This window comes from Cucumis sativus, chromosome 5 (genome assembly GCF_000004075.3).
Source record: "Cucumis sativus cultivar 9930 chromosome 5, Cucumber_9930_V3, whole genome shotgun sequence".
In the NCBI taxonomy this organism is placed as follows: Eukaryota; Viridiplantae; Streptophyta; class Magnoliopsida; order Cucurbitales; family Cucurbitaceae; genus Cucumis; species Cucumis sativus.
In genome coordinates, this window is record NC_026659.2 from 11,362,900 (window position 1) to 11,381,995 (window position 19,096).

General features: G+C 28.8%; 1 protein-coding gene across 1 annotated transcript; it reads right to left on the reverse strand.

The window, feature by feature from the left end:
• Positions 1-1,482: 1,482 nt before the first annotated feature.
• LOC101213440 (hypothetical protein) lies at positions 1,483-2,315 on the reverse strand. The gene is made up of 2 exons (XM_004142255.3): positions 1,870-2,315; positions 1,483-1,706 (listed from the first exon to the last, which is right to left on the reverse strand). The coding sequence occupies exons 1-2, from the start codon at positions 2,215-2,217 to the stop codon at positions 1,536-1,538; spliced, it is 519 nt and encodes a 172-aa protein (XP_004142303.2). The 5' UTR covers positions 2,218-2,315; the 3' UTR covers positions 1,483-1,535.
• Positions 2,316-19,096: the final 16,781 nt, after the last annotated feature.

Consider the following 19,096-nt stretch of genomic DNA (forward strand, 5'->3'; position numbering starts at 1 on the left):
ATCAACTCTAAGTATTTTGCTATGTTTTATATTCTCCTCTAATTGCTCTTTTTTGTGTGTTTGATTTGCTGAGTAATCAACCAAGAAAAGGAATTGTTGATTTTTCTTATAATTGTGTTTACGTGTTTATGTTCATCAAGGAGAAGCTTGATATATGAGTCATATCTACAATAAATATTTTTGAGATTGTAATTGTGTTTACAGTAGTGTCGTAGTTTGATGTTATAGAACATTTTGAGTTTGTAATTTTGATGTCCTAGATGGTCATTCTTATACATTGTAATTCAATGTTTCATCATTAGGTGGATGGATTAGTAAAAACATTTTGAGATTTGTTTAAATGTGTTAAAAGGTCTCGTGAGAGAATTTTCGAAGGATTTATACATTTGTTGAAAAAGTTATTTTATGAAAACCTTACAAAAAAATCATTTGATAATAAATATTTTTTCATGAATAATTTAACCGTTATAGAAGGTACGTGTGACCTTTGAATATTAATAATTTTCAAAGGTTAGTGAAACCTCCGACAATTACTAATTTTCAAAGGTTTGTAAACCTTCGAAAAAGTTTTTAGGTTTTTTCGACGGGATCTATTTCGACACATTTCAAAGGTTGAAATAGCCTTCGAAAAAACATATATCGAATGACTATTACATGTTTTTTCGAATGTTTTGACCTTCGAAAATCGCCAAAATTCTTGTAGTGCTATTTTGTGATATGATCTTATGGAAACTCGTTGAATAAAATACCTTCACTGGCATGTCACCTACATGAACAAATTGGATCACTGCTTTTGTATCAAATACAAAGTGAGTCGTATCCATAGTTCTATCTCGAACATTGATCTCGGTATATGTCTCTACATATAGTTCAAGACTCCTCTAACAACTTAAGATGGTAAGTTTATTGGATTTACGTTATTAAGACAAAACTAATCATCAATAACATTTTATTGAAGTTACAAAAATAACATTTTATTAATATTGGACAACGAATTACGTTGACTATCTACGAGTTATATATATATAATTATTTCTTTATACCTAAGTCTCTATCTTTTTTTCCAACAAAAAATATATATGTATCTAAAATCTTTATCTTCTCCAAGATAAATATTCATAAATCCAAATACATATAGAATATCTTCTTTCCCTTCATTAATTAACCTATTTTCTTCAATTACTAAATTTACCCATATATATTTAACAATTTCCATATCCTATTACTTAACCAAACTCTCCTTAAATCTCCAAGCTACCACACTTCCACTAATCTCATCCGGTAATCCAAGTAATTCTACAACATTTAGTGTCAAGAAAACTCATAAAAAGTTTTTAAGTAGACACGATCACCCTGAATTAAACTTATTTTTTACCACTAGGTCAATTCACAATTGGTGGACGGACGTTGTTCAAGTATGAATTTTGGTTTCTCGTCATTTTGTCAAAAAAGAGAAAAAGAATTGAAGTAAGTGAGATGCGATTAAAGTTAAGAAAATGGTAAAAATGAATGGGAAGAAAAGAAGTTGATATGAATTAATTGAGGAAGTTAAATGAATTCCAAGTGATACCCTTCTGAATGTATTGGATATTTGATGGATCAAATGGGCCTTTGATTCTATCAATGAATTTAATGATTGCTCTTTCGGGAAGAACACTTCTTGATGGATCAGGTGATGTCCCATAGCTCAAACTTGATGAGAATCCCTACAAATATAATATTAATCATTCCACACATTTTCTACTCCGTTTATATTCTTTTTCAGTTTTTAACAACTCTTCTTCTTCTTTATCTACTAAACATTACTAAAAATTATATTCTAATTATTTAACCAAAACAATAAATCTCTGAACAGAAAAGAGGAAAAACCTTGAAGACAAGAACTTCAACATGGTCACCGTCAACCATGGCATGAACGATGAGTGCTTCTCCTGTGGCGGCCTGAGTGTAGGATTCCAACAGTGCAATCTGATGGTTGTGGCCGTAATCTTCATCTTCATCTTCGTCGTCGTCGTCGTAACGAACTCTCCGCCGAGCAGCGCAACGATTGGGGCCAGGGCGAGGGAGACAAGTTTTGAAATTGGGTGATTTATGGATTAATGGGAAAGAGAAAGGGGTGTTGGTGAGAGATGGTTTTGGATTGCTGGGAAGTATTGGGAAGAGATTTGTAAGAGAAATTGAGTGAAGGATTGGGGTTTTGTGGAAGTTTGTTGCCATTTTTGGTTTTGAATTATGTGTTTTGTTGGATGAAAGTTGAAAGGAAAATGTGGAGGAATTTTGACCATTGCAGATAAGGTGGAAGCTATTCAGACTCTCTACTTTTGTTTTATAATTTTTGTTTTTGTTCAATTTTAATTTTAGGGACATCACTTTTCTCCATTTTGTTTTTGTCAACACTTCCACTATAGTTTAACTCAAATAAAATACCTCTTGATCGAAATAACAAGAATTGGTTTCAATTTGGATTGTAATAGCACATTCAAGTTTTAATTTTCTATAAATTAATGTGGTTTGTATATTTTATTTTTTTAAATATGAATTTAAATCAATCAACCACTTAATACCACACTAAAAATCTTTGAAAAGAATAAAAACACCCTAACCATTAACGTAAAATAGCGTAAAATAGCATAAAAGATAGTTTTTTTTATAACAAAATATTTACAACCTATAGCAAATTTTTTAAATTCTAATATTCACTAATATACTTCAGTGATAGAAGTCTATAAGTGATTATTATTGATAGAATCCAAAATTTTATTATAACTTGTAAATATTTTAATTTATTTTGTTATTTTTAAAAATGTCACCAAAATATATTGTTTTTCACTCTAATAATTCTACAATAATGGGATAAATATTGTAGAAAAATAAAATAAAATATTTATATTTCAAAGAAAAATCAAATGTAATAAAAATCAAATGTAATAATTTTTTATTTTTTTAAGAAACCTAAATATTTTACTTCTAATACAAAAACATGAGGTAAAACATGTTTTTAGAAAATGAAGAAAAAGCAAAAAGAAAATATTACTTGTTAAAAAAATTAAAATATTCTAAAAGAGGAAAGACAAAAAAAACAAAATTTGTCGCATGATCAGTTATAATTGAACGATTTAAGAAGATGAATAAAGAAATGATGTCCACGATCCACCTAAGAAGATCTTTCAAGTTTTCAAAGTTTGTCTTGATTTGTATGAACACAAAATTAATTTAACAACTCACAACTCGCTTCATATTATTCTTATTTTCTATTTCCTATTTTGGTTCTTATTTCGTAGAAAAACAAAATATAAATTAATATAGTAATGAAGTATGTTAATGAACTTACCAATTAAAATCAATTCAACTTTGATAGAAAAAATTTCGTAACTTTTTTTTTCTGCTTCTATTCTCAGTTTGAGCATTTCAATCCCATTTATAGATCTAAATAATAAATTTATCATTTTTTTTTTATTTTTCTTTTCCTTGCTATATAATGCCAATATAAACATATATTTTTTATTCTCATTATGTTTTCTCAATAAAATCTTTTATCAAATAACTTTTATCTTCCCAACAATCTAAACTTCTATCTCTTCCCTGCATCCCATCAAATTCAAACAATTTTATTCCTTTACCAAAATAATTATACTTATAATAATTATTTTCTCACAAATAGAATTTTTTTTATTATTTTTCATAATAGTTATCAAAATCTCTTCACCCTCCAATTTAATTAAATGAAATCTAAATTATTTAAATAAATCATAAAACCAAATAATTTTCAAATTTTACTTAAATCTATGGCATAAAATTAAATCAAATTCTCAACAAACACTACAAATTCAAATCCTCTAATTAATTAAATATTCAACCAACAAACATCTAATTAATTCTAACATCTATAAAATTAAATAATTTTCGAAATAAACGTTCATTAAATTAACATAATTAAACAAAATTAAGATAATTATCTCCAAAAAAAAATTATCTTAATTTTCCTGGATGTTACCGTTTGTATAAGTGCCTACCACTAAAACTTAAACACAAATCCTTCTTCAAGGTCACTCTTGACTACAATGAGACTTAAACCAACTTCTTTTCATCTTTTCCTCTAATCCCATCTTCCTCTTCGTTCACATGTCTAAAAAAAATATTATAACCTCAAAACTTCTTTTTTGGAGTACCTATTGCTTACACGTTCTCAAAATGTTATTAATTACATGGTTGTAACGAGAGTATCCATCTTAGAAACAAAACAACTTTTTTCCAACTCGCTAGTCTGTTCTTGGTGGCTTCAAGTTTTGGGAATACAGCTCCTTGCCTACAGGGTTTAAAGTCCATAAAGCAAATTTAATGCTTGAAAATAGCTAAAATGAGGTATGCTATCAGAAGTAACATGTGTTTTAAACTACAAAACTAATTCATTTCGTAATAAAATTTGACATGATAGAAATAGACATGTATGGCGGAAACAGGATCAAATTCTATTCTAATTGTACTTAATTAACGGGTACAATTAGGGTTTTGAGAATACTTACATTCGAAACTCCGGTTTTTTTCAAACAACTACTAAGATTGACCCACTATCCTCTGGACTCAGAACCGAGTTGTGAAACCCGTTGAATGAAGAAAACCGAAAGAGAGAAAGAAGATGGAAAAGAAATTAAGGAATAGGGTTGAGCTTGAAATTTGGTCTTTTGTTTATTTATTAAAAAAACAAAGGGAAAAAAAAAGCTCAAATATTTTATATTCCATATTCCAACCCTTTCCAAAATAATCTAGAGCCCATTTATAGAGAAATCACTTGCAAAGTTCCATTCATGAGGGTAACAACACATAACCCACTAATCATTAGTTGGCTTAATGTCTCTATGGTGGATTAGATTTTTCACAATATCGACGAAATTAAGTTTGAAAATACATGATCTAAATAGTTACATTACATGCTAAAGACCATAGAAAAAGTTGCTACAAGTTTTAAAATTGAGAAGATAAATCGTTACTTCTATGAAAGTGATCAAAAGAGTTTTTCAATCTAATATTCAGTTAAGTTGTGCTGTTTAAAGTGATCCATCACTAATTTAGCAGAATAAGAAACAGTTTATGCCTTCTAATTTTGAGTTGATGGAATCTTGGGCATTTGAAAACATAAAAGATGAAAATAGAATCACCATTGTGATGATAGGATTAAGTAATTAAAAGTTTATGTGATTATTAATATCTCGAAATCTGATGGTTTTGGATCTTCAAAAAGACAATCGTCAGCATAAATTGCAGAAGTGAATATCCCTATTTTCAGTATAAGCCCATCAGGGGCATCACAAAATACACTTCCAAAAGCTTCATTTTTCATTCAATGCAGTCAGTTACACAAGCACCCATTCATACACGCAGACATCTACATATTTGGTTTGGTACGAATCCGAGCTTTCAACAAGAGAAATGAAAGAATTTACAAGGACAGAAGAAAAACAGTCCAACATAAAAAGGGAGACCCCAAAAACTACACAAAGGGACTCCAATCCAACAAAGTCCAGCTAAGGTCATAATTACAAAAAAGGCCTTTCGACCAAAGCCCACAATAACACATTCAACCTCTCCACCTTTCTAAAAATCCTACTGTTCCTCTAAAGCAAAACTCTTATAATATAACAAAGAATCTAGCTCCCAAAAAGGTGAACATAGGAGCACCTCTCAATAAAGGTTACTAATTTGCAGCCTTGCAATCCCACTGTATAAATTGTAAGCAAGCAATTGAATTGAATTGTTGTACCAAAACCCGAAGTAAACTAATCTATAGACAACACACCACTATACTAGAGAAGAAAATTCAATTCAGGGTTGAGTATTTGTCAAACAATAAAATATTTTATAAAGAAAGAACTCAGAAATCAAAGTATGATAAAGGAAACAAAGATGCTGACGTACGAACAAAAAAACAAAATCTAACCTGAGGAAACGCCGCTGACAGCAGGCGAGGAGTTTCGGGGACGAATGGTGGGCGACGATTATCGTGACAGACGACGTTTGGAGATGGTCGTCAGCATTTGGCGAGGTTGAGGGTGGATGTTCGATCCTCTAATGGCCAGCGGCATTCGACGTTTGGAGACGTTGCGAGAGGGATTGCGGTGCCTTTGGAAAGAGATTGCGTGAGGTTAAGATTTTGAGGCATTCTACTTGGTTCAAATGTTTAATCTTGGAATATAGATTTTAAAAACGTAACTAGTCTAAATGAGTTAGTGAGGTTTTATGAAATCCTTTCTGCAATGCTATTTGATAAATCTTTTTCATCAAATTATAAATTCTAATGCAAACCAGTTTATCAATAAACACTTCATTTTGCAAAACATTTCATTTCGCACAAACATTTTTTTATGTTTAACAAATCATTTTGCCAAGGGTTCCGAATCACTCTCTACACTAGGTCATATATAACTCCACGTTTAGACAACTGAATCATCAGCATTCGAGAGTATCCTATTCATCTTTGTTGCTTAGGTCGTTAAGCATTATATGCTCCTTTCAACACATAAGTCAACTTCTTCACCATAGTTCCGTATACTCATGGTGGCCTTTAACTCTTTATGTGCACATGAAAATTAGCTTATTCAAAGGAAGTAACAAATGGTTTGCAAACTATATCATAAACATTAAGATCAAATCATGCTTTGAACATCATAACACTTTTTCATACAAATCTCTTTTAGAAATCATTTTAAATCGAAATTATTAACTCAAATCAGTAAAGATTTATAAAAAAACGTTTGACATAAAATATTAAGGAAAACACTCACAAAACTTTGAAAGAAAAGCACTCACTCTTCAACTTTCCTCTTCTTGCAAAGTGTTGTCACAGAGACCATAAGAGACAATATTTTAACATTTCAACAAACTCTCATCATCCCCTACTTAGTTACCCAAATGCTCTATTTATATTATTTTAATCTGAATTAGTCATCCCTATTTCTTTATCTGATTGCTAGCTCCTACTTCAACCTTACACTTGTAAAATTTCTATTTATTTTAGCCATGCTTAAAACATTAATCTTACACGTTAACCCCTTGTCAAATCAGATTTGAAATCTTCTCGTCAAATCTTTCTTCTCACACAATACCATTTCGGGAATAACTTCAACCACTTAACATCTTTCCAAGGTCTTAATGCATAATTCCTTTCGCGAACTACCAACTTTTCTCGCAAAGACTTTTCTCTTGTGAGTGTTTAGACTTTAGAGGTCTTACCACAAATCCTTCTCACAGGCTGTCTTATCTTAAGCTCTTGACATATACTAAACCTAAAACGCCTTCTTGTCCAAAACACCAAATTACATACTTAGTCAAAAAAAATTCTTTTAACTTTTAATTTAGGTTCCGATCTTACACAAAGTCTCTACTAATACACCTCCAACTAAGTTAGAGTTTCTTTTATACGTTGGATTTTTTACATTGTAGGATCTTTTTTTGCAAAAAAAAAAAATATGATGATTTAGAGAGTCGCTAAAAGAGAAAACAAAAGGGATAATGTAAAGCTCTTTACTTTTTTTCTAAGAAGATGAAGGTTAAGAGAAATGGTGGCTATAGCGACTATAGCGGCTAGAGCCTAGTGGTTTGGATGAAGAAGGGATCTTGAGGTTGTAAAATTTCTAGGTTTTTTGTGTGGCTTTTTGTTTGGCTTTTGGGAACAAGAAAATGAATATTTATAAAACAAAAAAAAAATCTCCAAATGGCTAGTTTTTTTTCACATTAAAATAATACTAACTTTAGTCTACACCTCAGAATCTCAAAAGGTGGCATTAAAATTATAACTATATTTCGTATGTAAGAAAAATAAAAATAAACAAAAATTTAAAATTATAAAAAACGCACATAAATTTTTTTAATATATATACATATACGTGTATATATATAGAGAGAAAAGAAAACTTATTTTAAAGGACAACATTATTATTTGTAAATATTTTGAAAATTTATATATTTGAAAAAACTATTTAAAATTTGAAATTGAAAAACCAAAATAATATATAAATCTAAATATACCAAAGCTGAAAATTAAAAATTAAATTAACACGTAGATTAGAAAATAATAATGAAAACAAATAGGAAGAAAAGAAAGAAAAAAAAATGTAAAAGAGATATAGAAAATGGAAATGTAAAAGAAAGAAAGAAAACAAAAATAAAACAAAAATGTCTAAGCTAATAGTTTATCTCAAAGCCAAAACAATGAAGCTGAGGAGTGTTTTGAGCTCAAAAGCTTCTGAATTTGGGCTTCATTTTAGAACAAATTTTAGGAACAAAAAACATAATTGATTATCAATTAGGTTAATTTCTTAAAAGAAAATGAGAAACCAAAAATAGAAAAATACAAAACATGAATGTCTCCATTTCAACTCTTAATATTCAGATTTTGTTACGTACTTTTTACCAAATGTTTCGAAAAAAAACTGAAACTAAAATTAGTTTTTGAAATTTGATTAAGAAATCAATCTCATCCGAAGTCAAATTAATTTTCAAATATATATCCTTACCGTATAAAAAGTGATTTAGGGAAGAATCATTTTTAGACCATTATACCCCTGCCAACTTCAAAAATTACCAATATTGTCCTCTGCATTAATGTTTTCAGTTTACGCTTCTACCCTTGTCAAAATCTAAATTTACAATGTTGCCCTATGTATTGTAAATTTACAAATTCTAAATATGCTTCCAATTTTTAAATTTGTCATCTACAACTATTTTTTCCATTCTTTTATTATCAAATTATTTATTATAAACACTTAATATTAACATACAAATAAATTTACTATTGGTAAATTACTAGTATATAGAATACTTTATAAACACGTATTTTAGTATGTTATATTTACATTTTTTATTATCAAATAGCACTGAATAAATTTTTTCTGTAACATGAAAAATAAATGATTTCTACGTAAAAAGTTGTTTGTAAGTGACATGAAAAATAAATTACATCTAACCAAACTATGTTTGGTTTTCCAAATTCCGTAACTTAAAAAATATGAGTTCATAAGTTGTTTGTAATTAACATCAGAAATGATAACATTTGATAGACAATACATGAGATATTTTATTATTAATCTTTTCAAATTCCATAAAAAAATGATTAAAATATATAACTTTTGTTAATGGATTTATAAAATAGCTTTTAAGAAAAAAGTTATTCTATTTGTTTCGTGTCAAGACCATTGATTTAAGGTAAATCTCAATCTCTTAATTTTACCTTTTACTTTTATATTTTATTTTGAGAAATTGTATTTTGAATTTAGATTTATAATTATTTAATTATTTGTTTAAGTTTCAATTTGAACTACTATTTATGCTTCAAACATATTAGAAATATTCTCATACATGTTCGGGAACTTTCTTAAATTAATTAGAGTTTCTCAAATATAAGAACTATTTGAAGTACAAAGACAAGTATCCAAGTCTCTAATTACACTACTACAAAACTAGTTTTACTTGACGCTTTTAAAAGTGTTAAGTAATCTAGTGTCAAGAATAAAGAAGATATACTTGACTATTTTTAAGTGTCAAGTAAGGGCAGTTTACGTAACAGGTAAAAAACGTCGAGTATATGAGATTATTTGACACTTTTTACTCGTCAAGTAATCAAGTGTCAAGAATAAGAGTGGTTTTGTTTGACAGATTTTAAGCGTCAAGTAGAATAATATTTGACAGTTTATAAACGTCAAGTATATGAGATTTCTTGACATTTTTTACATGTTAAGAATGTGTGTTACTCTTGACACGTTTTGCATGTCAAGTGTTTTTTTTAATTATATATTTTGAAATATCTTCATAATCTTTCGTACACTTAATTTGAAGTCGAACGTATATAAGTAAAGCAAGAGAGTAATGACAAATGTGCTAAAGTACACATTAATTGAACAATTGAATGAACTAAACTTCTTCCATCAAATAACTAATAATATTTTAACATATATATCAATGAACTCATATACATACATGTAGTTAGCCTAACCTTTCTAACAATAGCCTAAACTTTCCATCTATGTGTAGCCTAACTATAGGTGTATCAGCAAAATATCAACTAAACTAATTCACCTAGCTATATCAAGTATATCAACAAAATATCACACCTATGTTAAGTATCAACAAAACTTGTCTATCTAACTCGAAATATAATCATCATAAATCAAATGTGGCCACCCAAAAAATCAGCAAGCTCCATACGCTGTTCATCCAACTCGAATGACGACTTTTGCAAAGGTACCTAACTGAAAAAATATAAAAGAAAATAAAAGGTCATATCATATATTTTATAAATTAAAAGGAAAGAAAGAGCCATTATAAAATAAAAAGGAAAAACTTTTGGACCATTCCAATAAGCAAGTTTCGCAATTGGCATAGCTTATATTAAATGATAGTTAATATAATATGTTAAAATAGGGGGATAAAAACAAACTACACCTTTTTGGGTAAAAGAAAAGTACAAATATATAATAAGGTGAGAAGGCAATAATAAAGAATGAATTTATGTTCGCAGTTCAGTTTGATCACTTTATAAATTTCCATGGAAGAGTGTGTTAATCACATATATTCTATCAACTCAAGCTTTTATTGTTTCATCTCTATCCAAGTAATAACAGCCTAGTAACTCACATATATTCTGTGGGTATGACATAAAACGAAGTCCCATGTTGCTAGTCGAAATCAAATAGCGATACGTCTTGCAGTGTAAGGGAGTAATGAAGAAGTGTAGGAAACATAAAACCCAATAATAAACATATTTTATAGCTGAAGAAACTGCAATACATCAAGGGAAAATTTAGAGAAGCCCACTCTATTGGAAAAAAAAAAAGGAAATTTGGAGGGAAAAAAATAAAAGAATCAACAAATCCTTGAATCAAACTTCTGAATGTTGGATCATATAAACACTAAATAATCCTGCAATGGTATGAATGAAACATAGGAAAAAAGATAGGGGAGTGATTATGTGAACCATACATAATCTAAACATAGAATACATTTGCCTAAGGAAAATAGTAATATGATGAGAGATGTGGCAATATTGAACATTAAAAGACGTTGGCACACAAGAAATATGATATTATTCATAAATAATATGAAGTGTATATACAGACTTCCACGATAATCGTATAAATAAAACTCATTTGTCTTCTATTTTCAATATAAGATCCTACGTTATACAACAGAACATATGGAGAAGAAATATGACCTTGTCCAAGCAAAGATTCTAATGTCGTGGATACCCGAACATGCTTTTAATTCCTTCAGGGTCGGATTCGAAAACTAGATTCCAGTAAAACTCTACAACTGAAACAAGCGCATGGTTTCAAACTTTTAGCTGAATCTAAATCCAATCTAAATTGTTGAAGGTAAAACTGGAGTCATAATAAGTTCACAGTCTTAAAATTGTGATATCGAGGTGGGAAAAAAGTATTTTGCTCAAAACCCATAAAAAAACCATTTGGTATGGTGCAACAGATCTATGATAGTAGCCAAAGGTCTACCTATTCTTCAAAAAAGATAAAATAAAAAAATAAATTAAAAAAACCAATAAAATCAGGCAAATTGCATTAGCAAATCTAGTTTGAAATAAATAATTGAGATCTAGTCCTCATATATAGAGTGTATATGAGAAAATAAAAAAGAGATGATTAAAGTAAAAGAAAATAAAAAAAGAAAGAAAGAAGAAGGGAAAGACGTCTTCGTCATTTGAATGAGACCGATTCTTTTCTTCCACCCTATGCTCGTCATCTGAAAGTCCCTGAGCGTTACAAACCTTAGTAACCCTACCTTTCCCACAGGTAACTAAGCATAGCTGCTTGTTTGCATATGAAAAGGCAAGTTCATTGACACTGCCAACATGAGCCTCAATCTGTATTTAGAAGTTAAACAAGAAAATAATGTCAATTACCAAAATTATGCAAACAAGATCAGGATTAAGAAGTTCCAATTGGATACTGAAAGTACAAAGTAAAAAATGATCAAGATTTCCCCCCAACACAAATCTCTAAGTGGTTTCTAAATTCATAACCAGCCTGATAGGAATATTATGTGCATGATATGCTTTGAATATGCAACACCTGGATGTTGAAAAGTAATCTAAACTAGTCAATTACCAATTTTTCTAAAATACACTTCTATAACAAAACAACAGTTTCTCATGAGTCTATCATTAGCATAAAGAACTAAAGGGAGAAAAACAAAAGAAAAAAAAAACAAAGATTGAACTCACCAAAAAGAGTTCCATCAGGGCTCCACATTATACGATTAATTGATACAGTATAACCACTGGCCAACAATGCCTAGAAGCAAACCAAAGAGTTCAATATCTTAAAAGTGCATTTTCAACTATAAATCTAACAAGAAATGTTTAATGGGAGCTCAATGCAACGCAACAGAAGCCAAATCTGTAAAGGCACTGAACATGCTGAAAGATCCCAGACTTTAAAATTTATAATAGCAATCCTTTCATGACCACTAATCTCCCAAATCATGACATCGCCCACATTTGTTCCAACTGAATTAAAAAATATGGTGAAAGGAATGTGAGGTATGCACACTTATCCAACATCTACAAGCCTAGTACAGTCAACATAAAAACAAAAGGGTGTTGATATTGCTTTTAAAGAAAATTGGGACATACCAAGTAATATAGTTTGTTGTTGTGGATGAAAATCCATACTCTTGACACTAAGGTTGACCCAAAATAATATAAGGAAAGAGAAAAGAGAAAAATAATTAGCAAGATGCTTCTGGAAAACAGTGATAGAAAATCAAATATTATATCAGTATTATGTAATTTGAAGGAAAAGAGAACAAATACCCTGAAAGTGGTTGAAATTCGTCCATTACTTTCTCTTCTTCTTCTTCCTCTTTCTCAAGCAAATCCTATTTCAATGAAGGTTCTCACCCAGCCACACCTTCAACTTTCCGACTCTGAGAACGCTCAAATGACAGCAATTCTAATCCCAAAACTTGACAAAGAGTTAGAAATTTCAAATTCTGAGTGTAAAACTACAACCCCATATGAGAAAACAAAAGAAAAACAGAGGATTTTTTGTTCCTAAAAAAGGTATCAAATGTGCCAAAAATCCCTAGAAAGATGATTATGTAGTGCAAATCTCCAACCCCGGATGAAAAAACAGAGGAAAAAGAGAGGATTTTGGTCCCAAAAAATGAGTCAATGAATCGATCCAAGGTGTTGAAAAGCCATGCAAAGGTGAATTTAAAGTATAAAACTTTGATATAAAGGGTTAAAATTTGAGGTATTAAGTTACCTAAAAATGATACTCCTAATCGCCTCAAACTTCCCATCGCATTCAAATATCCAGAAAAGTATAAAAGTCTCACTGATCTGATGATATCTCCTATCAACACGGGTCTTCTTGCAAGAACAAGGAAATGAGTTGTTCCTTCCATGATGCATCAATTGAGAAAGTCAGAGATGAGCCTTCTATCTCAAAGTTGAATAAGATAAATGGCTACAAGAAAAAAAAAAAAAACTCCACACATTCTATTCCTTTTCATCTTCAAGAATTTGCCTCACTCAAACTATGATGCAAAAATCTAATTACACTATTTTTTTAAAAAAAAAATCCAATTTCATTTGAAAATTCAAAATTCTTCAAATTAAATTCAACAAATAACAATTTATTCAAAAACAAATCCATTAAGGAGTTCATTCATCATCGCCTTCGAATTTCACATTCACAAACAAAACATTGACATTATTTCAAGCTAGCTTCATCTGATTGTTCTTCAAGTTCGTCTAAAGTCGACTGACTAAGAAATAGTACAAAAATAAGAGAATCACGATTGCTTTATCTTCACAATCCTTGAGATCATCATCGTTGTACCATCCTCGAAGAAGTAGACAATTTTGAAGATGAAGGCCACAAGTAGACTGATGATGGACATGAAGTTCATCTTCTCAGGCGTTGGATTGGTTAAATTGAGGAGTTTTAGAGGCTTGTCTTCAGATATGTATTCATGGGATATGGAGAAAAAGGAGACATGACCAAGGCGATTTTGAGGTTGATGGAGAGGGAGAAGGATTTCGATAGGTGAAATCCATGGAATGTCTGAAAATCAAAGAAGAAACGTGCTTTGGTGTGGGTTGATTTGGGGGTTCAAGGGTGCACACACTAAAACAAATAAAACATAATTTACTTGACGTGTTATAAACGTCAAGTAGAAACGAAAAATGAGAAGTGCAAAAATTTTCACCAAACTTTTGCCTTTTTTTTTCTTATTTTTGACGTTTTTCATCAAATTTACATGTTACTTGACATTTTTTAATAAAAACGTCAAGTACTTGAAAGCATGAAGTGTCAAGTAATATGGTTTTTGTAGTAGTGTTATCAAACTTTTTTAACAATAATAATTATAATTTATTAACTATTTTATTTCTTACCTCTCAAGAATGATTTTTTCTAGCACGCACATAAATAAATAATATCAAGTATGTATGATGATCTTGAAGTAAGAGGTTCAATGCCCACATCTCACGTATTGTTTAAAAAATAAAAGGAAAGAGAGAGAATGACTTTTCAATGAATGAAAAATTTGTAGTTGATGATACAATAAATTTTATGATAAATATATTTGATAATTATTTAAAACATTTGTCTTTTTACAAAATATACCGTTGAAATACTTGGAATATTTGATAATTTTGTTATGTTTAAATTAAAAGAATAATACGAATTTTTTTTCTTCTAAAAGTCAAATGTTTGATTCACATCTTCGAAATTGATATACTAAGAAACTTATAATAAAGTTTCTTAATAACGTTGAGCTTATAATAAAGTTTCTTAATAACGTTGAGCACATGTCAATATTTTCTAGTAAAATAACGTTGAGCACATGTCAATATTTTCTAGTAAAATAAAAATGATGGATAACCATTTTTAGAATTAGGATTAAACTGTGTGAATATAAAAAGAGTGTTTTACAAAGTTGGCTTTATATTTGAGAATTTGGATAATGATTTTTTTTTCTTTTTTGTGTTTGTTTAAGAGGAGGGAATAACATATAATATTTAGAATTTAGATTTGTTGTTTTTTTCTTTAAAATAAGATATTCTACAAGTTTTTAAGGAATATTTAAAGGCCGATCAGAATAATAGTGAAAGAGAAGGTTTGCTTTGGATAAATGATAAATATATTTTTAAATTGGCAAAATAGCAAAACAGAAAAATTTGAAAAAAAAATTAGTCGGAGCATTGTCTTAAATGCCCTACCTAACTAAAACACTTGAATCGTAAATACAGTAATGAAATAAACTCCAAATACAATATAATTTTTTAAAAAAAAACTTCCAAAAACATTCTAATCCCCCAAAACAAATCTCCACCCAATGTCTGCAACAATTTTACATCATATTCAAACGATGCAGACATTGAAAAATAGCATTGAAGACATCAAATCTCCACTTTGAAACCCTAGCAATTTTAAAATTTACATTCGTTGCTCCACTAAAAAGCATTCTTCCGCTCCACACAAATTTACATTCGTTCATCGAAAAGTATTCTTCCCAAAAGCATCCCTCCACCGTTCCCTCCACCGAAAAGCATTATTTTGCTCCAAAGTCTCCAATCAGTTGAATAAAGCATTCGACGAACGGCTGAGGAAGGTTTCAATCGCTTGAAGAACAAGTTCTTATTTGTTTAAATGCTCCATCTTATTCCTGTGCCTCATTATCTTCTTCTTTTTCAGAAGAATCTGTTCCTCTGCAAATGAAACCTAAAAAAAATTCAAATAAATATATATTAAAAAAAATGTTATTAAGGCATAATTAAAAATATATATTATGTATTATGTATTAACCTAGAAAAACTTCTATATACATTTGTCATTATTACAGAAAGGTTGCTAAAGATTAAAGAGGTAAAGATTTAGATGAAAGCAATTTTGGTTAAAATATGCCTAAAATTTGATAAAATGAAAAGCTATAAAAACAATGAGTTTGATTTGCTTTGAATTTTGTTTACCCAAATTTTGTAGATAGCCTAGACTGGAATTACAAAGTTATTTAAGTGTTTCAATTTTCATAGATTTGAATTTTGCACACCAACTCATGAAATTTACGAGCAGAAGATCTCTCTTAACATTATTTCATCCAAAACTTACAAATTTTGGAATTAAAGTAATGAAGCAAAATTATTTGACCAAAATGCAATCAATAGTTTTTGTTAAAATATCCAAAACCCTCACTTTCTATTTGAGAGATTTTAAATTCCATAACTAATAAGATATAGTTATTTAATTATTTATTTATTGTGTATGTAAAATATATTGAATACTAAACCTACTTATATGAATTTCAATTACAATGTTCAATATGTGTTTGAAGATGAGATGAAAATGGTATATCGCCGAATTGTTGGAATATGTTTGTATAATATGAATGACTATGAGATCTTAAGGATTGTGGATCACAATTATAGTGTATTTGAGACTCTCACTAGATGAAAATAAAACGTGAATATTAACGTAATTTAAAAACACAACTGTTTGCACGAGATTTTCGGAGAAGTTTAATTCTTGAAGTTGAACTAGTGTTGATATTGTATTTTTATTGATTTGATGCGATGTGGTTCGATCTCTAGAATTTAATCATCTGATTCTCTATCGATTGAATGCTTACGCTTGCTTTGAGGAAGTGGAACACGTGATGTTCTCGAAATTGGAGTTTTGAAAAAAAGTTTGTATCTTCAAAAAAGCTTCAATCTTCAAGGGAAATTGGAGTTTTGAAAGAAAGCTTGTATCTTCAAAGAAGTTTCAATCTTCGAGGGCGATTGACTTCAAGAGTTATGAAGTCTTCTAGCTCTTTGAAGAATTCTCACTAAACCTTTTGAAGTAAAAAAATTTTAATCCTAACAAATAAAGAGAACTTTTCTATTTATAGAATTTTTTGGTAGGCTTTATGGGCTTGAGTTGGTTTGGTCATGGACCAGACCCATAGGCTCAACCACATATTTTGGTCATTTTAGTATTTGGGCAAAATTAAGCCTATTTTTAGTGTACAATTGAACTTAGCCCAAGTAAATTATACCACTTTACTTTTTCAATTTTAATTTGGAACATATGTCAATTTTTCAATTAGTCCCCAATTCAATTATTTATACTTTTCATCACTAATTTAGTAAATGTTGCGACAAAGTTTAAATTTTTTCTATTCTCAACATAATTATTCAATACAATTGGCACGATAAAATAATATTTTAAAAATAAAAATCAACCAATTAACACGATTTTAGGGGAAGATAAAATTTTAAATTCAAATTGTTATTAACAATACGTATCTTGGAGGTATTTAAATTTAAATTTTAACTTCAATTTTTTTATATTTTGGAATATAGATAATTCAAAAATGTTGAATTTATGTTTGTTGTTATTTTAGGGATATCAACAAAACACTATGATTTTAGGGGATGATATAATTTTTAATAAAATAAGTGGATAATCGTAATTAGCATGATTTTAGAGAATTATAATATTTTAAATTCAAATCATTATTAACCATACGTATTTTGGAGATATTTGAATTCAAATTTTTATAAATACGTTGGAATATAAATAATCCAAAAATGTTGAATTTATGTTTGTCATGATTTAAGGGATATCAACTAAATAGCATGATTTTAGGGTGAATTGTTTTTAATAAAATAATTGAATAATCGTAATTAACACGAATTGAATGACAAAATTTTAAATTCAAATTGTTATTAACCATATGTATTTTGGAGGTATTTAAATTCAATCTTTTTATAAATATTTTGAAATAAAAATAATACAAAAATGTTAAATTTATATTTACCATTATTTTAGGGATATGATCATTTAAAAGAATTCAAATTTACGATTTTAGTGAATGTTATAAAATCTTACTTCAATTGTAATTAGAAATAAGAAAAAGATGTATTATGTATTATATAATAAAATATTAATAAATATTACGAGAAACTTTATGTAACATAAAAAAAATTTGAATTCAAATAGTTATTACTATATATATGCTGTAAATTAATTGATTTGAAACCTAAAAATTCAAAAATCTGGTATAAATTGCTGGCATAAATCTAGGAGATGTTGATGCAATCTTATATAGCCCGAAAATAAAAAAATTATTTAATATTTTTGAAAACTGACTACTTTTGCAAATACACTGTACAAATATATTGTATCTCACGGAAAAAAAAATTATATACAAAGAGGTATAATCGATTAAAAAAAAAGTGAAAAAAAAGTCTATAGCCGATAATTTTTCTATAGATCTTAATATTTTTTGGATTTGCTATTTTTCAGTTTGTTATCCAATTTTTTGTCATTCTCATGGTTATCCCAAAAATATTAAGATTTATAGCAAACAAATTTATTGTTTGAAAAAATGGTAAAAAACAAAGTCCAACGCACATATACAAAATGTAAATTGTCACAAATGCCCTCGTTACTGATATACGTTTTAATACACACCTAATATCCCTTGATACACCCGATACGTCTTAATATACTTGATATACATTTGACATTTCTTGATAACCTTTGAACCTTAAGACACTTAATGCATCATGATACTCTTTGATACACTCAATACCTTTTGATACACCTAATACTCCTTGTTACATTTGATTTTTCATAATACACTTGATACCCTTTAGGTCTTGATACAAAGACTTTACTGATGAACTTTGATACACTTGATAAACTGCTAATAAATTTGTTATGCTTCATTGGTACACCCAACAAATTTGATACGCTTGATCACATGATGTGTTTTGATACACATGAAGTACTGCACATACACTTGGTATTCTTCATTGATACACTTGATTGATTAAATACACTTAATAGGTTGAAGTTGTACACTTATACACTTGATACATTATTGATATACACTTGTAAACTTGATTGATATATTTAATAATGATTCACTTTACTAATATGTTAATTTACTTTAAAAATATATTGTTGATATACTTGATAATGATACACTGAGTTATATCATTCATATACTTAATAAAATTTTAAAACACGAAAATTACATAGTAAGTATATCAACCAACTAATATATATAATATAAATATATCACAATATTGATA

Excerpts from the sequence above, each read along its gene's own strand:
- LOC101213440 (XM_004142255.3), bottom strand. The coding sequence starts at position 2,217 with ATGGCAACAAACTTCCACAAAACCCCAATCCTTCACTCAATTTCTCTT. Across the intron at positions 1,707-1,869 it reads TTGAAGTTCTTGTCTTCAAG|GGATTCTCATCAAGTTTGAG; the intron begins GTTTTTCCTCTT and ends TTATATTTGTAG.